Source organism: Corvus brachyrhynchos, unplaced genomic scaffold, assembly GCF_000691975.1.
Source record: "Corvus brachyrhynchos isolate BGI_N302 unplaced genomic scaffold, ASM69197v1 scaffold318, whole genome shotgun sequence".
NCBI lineage: Eukaryota > Metazoa > Chordata > Aves > Passeriformes > Corvidae > Corvus > Corvus brachyrhynchos.
In genome coordinates, this window is record NW_008239537.1 from 138,338 (window position 1) to 143,544 (window position 5,207).

Here is a 5,207-nt window from a genome sequence, read left to right on the forward strand (position 1 = left end):
TGGGTCCCGGGCCACCTCCCAGGGCAGGCTCCCGTTCTTGCGCAGCTCGAAGTGTCCCGTGGCCCTGTGCAGCAGATCAAAGCAGGAATTCTCGCGCTCCGTGCCCAGGCCTCGCACCAGCAACGCCACCAGGCGCGAGATGGGGCTCTGGCCCTTCAGGTTGACCACGCGCACCTCGGCGCCGAAGTCCAGCAGGACGCTGACGCTCTCCAGGTTGCCCTTCATGGCCGCCCAGCTCAGGGGGGTGTCGTTGTTGTAGTCCAGGGCGTTGACCAGGGCGCCGTTGGCCAGCAGGGCCCGCACGCACTCGGCGTTGTTCTTGAAGGCTGCCCAGTGCAGCGGCGTGTCCTTGTTGCCGTCCAGGGCATTGGGGTTGGCTCCGTACTCCAATAAAATCTCAACGCAGGTTTCGTCCTTTTCTGCTGCGTAGTGAAGGGCTGTGCGGTTGTAACCGTCCAGGGCGTTCACCTGGGGGGAAAAATAAAGATTTCGGGGTCAGGGAGCTGCCCCAGCTCAGCCCGGCAACAAGGGAAGAGCCACAGGTCCCAAATCCCAAATTTAGGGGAAAATGAGGGGTTTGGGGTGGGAGCTGCCCAGCAGCCAGAGGAAAGTGGGGAAAAAACCCCAGCAAATTTAGGGTCTAATTCTTGCTTCCCATCCTCCAAAATTTTAGCATGAAAATTTAGTTTCAATCCTTCCTCCACTCCCAAAATCTCAGCCGAAAAATTCCCTCCCTGCTGGGACAATGAACTTTCCCCTGGTGCCACTTTGTGAGTGGACACAAACCCACGGAATATCCTGAGCTGGAAAAGACCCACAAAGGTCATCCAATCCAAGCCCTGGCCCTGCACAGAACACTCAAAAATCCTGCCCTGTGCTGGGAGCGTTGTCCAAACCCCAATCCCTGGGGCTTGTGCCCCGTGACCCTCTGGAGGAAGAACTTTTTCCCAAAATCCAACTTAAACCCATCAGCTCAAACCCCAGCTGTTTATCAGCTCCTCCCTACTTCTCAGCCCCTTTTCTCGGCGTTTTTCACCGGTTTTTGGTTTTTCCAAAGCTTTACCTCGGCTCCTTTTTGCAGCAGCAGCTCCACGCAGTCGGCATCAGCCACCATGCAGGCGCAGTGCAGGGGTTTGAGGGTGCCGTGCAGGCAGTTCACATCGGCGCCCTGGGGAGCACAGGAACCCCCCCGGGGTTAGAAATTCACCCCTCCCATCCCTTCAGAAAGTGTCAATCCACACAAATCCCGGGGGTTTGTTTGCAGGAACTGCCGAGGGCAGGAACCGCATCGGGGTCAGGAATTCCCCCTTCCCATCCCTTCAGAAAGGGTTAATTCAGAGAAATCCCGGGGGTTCGTTCGCAGGAACGCTCCCGATCTCAGTCCCACCTCCCGGCTGCGTTTCACCAATTCATTCTCACCAAACGGTGCCCGCAGACCCCCGAAGACCGCCCCCCCCCCAGTCCCAGGGGTCCGGAGGGGAGAAGGAAAAGCCTGGAGTCTCTAAACCAACCGGAGGTGCCCCAATCTTCCCGTATCGGGACCCAGAACTCCTCCAGGGAATCCTCACGGAGGATCCGCAGGGACCGGAGCACCCGGGAGCAGCTCGGCAGTGCCCGTCAGAGGGACCCGCAGCCCTTGGGGGAGTTAAGCGGCACGGCCCGGCCGCGGAACGTGTTCGGCGTCCCGACCCCGGGGCTCACCCGGCCGATCAGATCCTCTACGTTGTCCCGGGGAAAAGAGCGGATGGCGGCGATGGTGCGGATGAGGCGCTCGGACAGCGAGTACTTGCTCTGGATGCTCTGCATGATGTACCACATGGCGCACCCTCCCAGTTTATCCCAGTCCCCCCAAATCCCCCTCTCGGCATCTCCCAGTTTATCCCAAAGCCCCCAGTCCCCTCCCAATCCCTCCCAGTTTATCCCAGTCCCCCCAAATCCCCCTCTCGGCATCTCCCAGTTTATCCCAAAGCCCCCAGTCCCCTCCCAATCCCTCCCAGTTTATCCCAGTCCCCCCAAATCCCCCTCTCGGCATCTCCCAGTTTATCCCAAAGCCCCCAGTCCCCTCCCAATCCCTCCCAGTTTATCCCAGTCCCCCCAAATCCCCCTCTCGGCATCTCCCAGTTTATCCCAAAGCCCCCAGTCCCCTCCCAATCCCTCCCAGTTTATCCCAGTCCCCCCAAATCCCCCTCTCGGCATCTCCCAGTTTATCCCAAAGCCCCCAGTCCCCTCCCAATCCCTCCCAGTTTATCCCAGTCCCCCCAAATCCCCCTCTCGGCATCTCCCAGTTTATCCCAAAGCCCCCAGTCCCCTCCCAATCCCTCCCAGTTTATCCCAGTCCCCCCAAATCCCCCTCTCGGCATCTCCCAGTTTATCCCAAAGCCCCCAGTCCCCTCCCAATCCCTCCCAGTTTATCCCAGTCCCCCCAAATCCCCCTCTCGGCATCTCCCAGTTTATCCCAAAGCCCCCAGTCCCCTCCCAATCCCTCCCAGTTTATCCCAGTCCCCCCAAATCCCCCTCTCGGCATCTCCCAGTTTATCCCAAAGCCCCCAGTCCCCTCCCAATCCCTCCCAGTTTATCCCAGTCCCCCCAAATCCCCCTCTCGGCATCTCCCAGTTTATCCCAAAGCCCCCAGTCCCCTCCCAATCCCTCCCAGTTTATCCCAGTCCCCCCAAATCCCCCTCTCGGCATCTCCCAGTTTATCCCAAAGCCCCCAGTCCCCTCCCAATCCCTCCCAGTTTATCCCAGTCCCCCCAAATCCCCCTCTCGGCATCTCCCAGTTTATCCCAAAGCCCCCAGTCCCCTCCCAATCCCTCCCAGTTTATCCCAGTCCCCCCAAATCCCCCTCTCGGCATCTCCCAGTTTATCCCAAAGCCCCCAGTCCCCTCCCTGTCACCTCCCAGTGTCCCCAGTACCTGCCCCTCTCTTCTCCCAGCCAGGGGGGGCACTAAGGGGAGAAAGGGGCGTTAGGGGGAGTTTGGGGTCCCCCCATAGATGGCGGTCAGCTCTGAGGGGCTTCTTGGGGGGGGGGCTTGGGGTGCTGCGGGAGGTTAGGGGGGCTCTGGGCACCTTCCGCGGGGCTTGGGGTTCGTATAGGGGGAGATCGGGGGTTGGGAATCCCACCCTGGGGCTTTGGGGTCCCTGTGAGGAGAGATCAGTGGTTTGGGGTCCCTATAGGGACAGATCAGGAGTTTGGGGTCCCACCGGGGGGTTTTGGGGTTCCTGTTGGGAGGGATCAGGGGTTTTGGGGTCACACCGTGGTCCTATATGAGCTTTCGGGGTGCCTCCTTGGAGGTAAAGAAAGGGGGTGGGGCTTGGGGCAGTATTTTGGGGTAAATCCTGTAGGATTTGGGTCACTCACCCACGCTGGAGGCCAGGGGGGTCCCTGCATCCCTGTAGGCTACACCCACCTGTGGGGGGGGGGAAGCATTACAGGAAACACTCCCAAGTTTTGGGGTGCCCCCAATTTCGGGAGAGGTCTCACCTGCCATCTTGGGGTGCTGCGAGACCGGGGGGGCTCCAGTGGGGCAGAGCGGCTGAAAAAAGAGGGGTGGGAGGTTTTGGGGCCCCCCCCTGTGCAATTGGGGGACCCCCACCCCAAATTTAGGGCGCCCACCCCTTACCTGACCACTTGGCTGCTGAGCTGCTGGCGGGGCTGGGGGGTGACTGGAAGGGAGAGGGGAAAATTTGGGGGGACCCCAGGAGCAGGGAGGGGATGGGGAGGGGCTTTAAGGTTTGGAAGACCCCCCCTAATAATTTGGGGGAGCCCTTACCTGACTGTGTGGGGGAGGGACGGGCAGTGCTGCTGTGGCTGCTCCAGCGCCAGCCCGGGGAGAGCTGTGGGGAGCTTTGGGGGGCAGTTTTGGGGCTGGGGAGGGCAGTTTGGGGGTGAGGGAAGGGGAAGAGGGCTTTGAGGGTCACCTGAATGCGGCGCAGCTCCGCGTTCTCCCGACGAAGTGACTCCAGCTCCCTGGGAAGGGAGAGGATTTTATGGGGGGTGGGAATTCCCCCCTTTTGGAGTGGGGATCCCCCAAAAGGGCAGCTGAGGGGGCCAGAGCAAAGGGGTGGAAGCTCACCAAGATGGCAGCGAATGGCAGAACATGCTGTCACCAACCTGGCAGCCAAGGGGGGTAAGACCCTCCCAAGAAAGTGGCCAGAAAGACGAGGATTCTCACCAAGATGTTGCCCAAGGACGTGCTGCCTCACCCACATGCCCAGAGGAGCCCAAGAGGGAGGAGCGAACCCCCTCCCATGGCATCCCCCTCACCTCCTCCTCTCCCCCAGCTCCTCTCTGGCCTTCTCCAGCTCCGCCTGCGCCCACCGAGCTCGGTCCCGGTGCGAGTCCAGCAGCAGCTGCGCCTGTGCCAGCTGGAACCGCCACACCTGGAAGACGTGGGTCACCCCCTTGTCCCTCTCACCTGCATGTGGGGCCGGGGCCAGCGGTGGAACCTCATCCCCTGTCACCTGCGTCCTCCTCACCTGCGTGACGTGGGCAAGGTGCTTGAGGGCGATGGCCACCGGGCTCTTGAAGAAAACCTTCTCCTGCGGGCGCATCTGTTGGGGACGGGGGTTTCAAAATGATGGGAAGAGGGTTGGGAAGTGGGAGAGGAAAAGGGTGGGAAGGGGTGAGGGTGAGGGGACACAGGGCACAACATGGCGGGCACTGGCCTGCTGGGATAGGGGCAGGTAGCGGCAGGCGGTGGCACAGACGGGGCAGGGACCTGTGGGAGGGGGAGAAAAAAGTGAGAAAAGTGAGAGAAAAAGATGTCCAAAAGCCCCGAAAATGGTGTTCCTTGAGGGAAATGGACCATTTCCCCTCATTTTATGGTTTTGAATTGAGGCAGGGTCCTCCATTTTCACCATTGTAAGGGTTTAAACGGAGGGAAAATCCTCCTTTTTCCATCATTTGAGAGAGAAAAATTGAGGGGAAACCCTCTTTTCCCGATATTTTAGGGGTTTAAATAGAGGGCAGAGCCCATTTTATTCGCTTAAGTTGAGGTGACCCCTCTTTTTCCCCTCATTTAAAGGGGTTAAATTGAAGGAAATTCTCCCTTTCTCAGCATTTTAAAAGGGCTTAAATTGGGGGTTTGCCTCAATTTTACCTGTGCCCCCACAGCCCTCGCACAGGATGTGGCCGCAGTTGGTGATGGCGAACCGGGCGCCATCCTGGCGGAAGCAGCGGCTGCAGTGGAACCAGTCCATGGCGGGGG

General features: G+C 59.9%; 2 protein-coding genes across 2 annotated transcripts; both read right to left on the reverse strand.

Moving 5' to 3' along the window:
• Positions 1 to 3: 3 nt before the first annotated feature.
• Positions 4 to 1,825, reverse strand: ASB8 (ankyrin repeat and SOCS box containing 8; the record flags this gene model as incomplete). The annotated part of the gene is made up of 3 exons (XM_008639044.1): positions 1,702 to 1,825; positions 1,064 to 1,168; positions 4 to 468 (listed from the first exon to the last, which is right to left on the reverse strand). Coding segments are annotated over exons 1-3 (687 nt in total), but the record flags the coding sequence as incomplete, so codon positions are not given.
• A 9-nt stretch (positions 1,826 to 1,834) lies between these two features.
• RNF212B (ring finger protein 212B) lies at positions 1,835 to 5,201 on the reverse strand. Its single transcript, XM_017741204.1, has 11 exons — positions 5,100 to 5,201; positions 4,666 to 4,718; positions 4,477 to 4,551; positions 4,265 to 4,380; positions 3,919 to 3,967; positions 3,771 to 3,834; positions 3,621 to 3,663; positions 3,482 to 3,533; positions 3,359 to 3,407; positions 2,913 to 2,944; positions 1,835 to 1,858 (listed from the first exon to the last, which is right to left on the reverse strand). Exons 1-11 carry the CDS (start codon positions 5,197 to 5,199, stop codon positions 1,835 to 1,837), a joined length of 657 nt encoding a protein of 218 aa, XP_017596693.1. The 5' UTR covers positions 5,200 to 5,201.
• Positions 5,202 to 5,207: the final 6 nt, after the last annotated feature.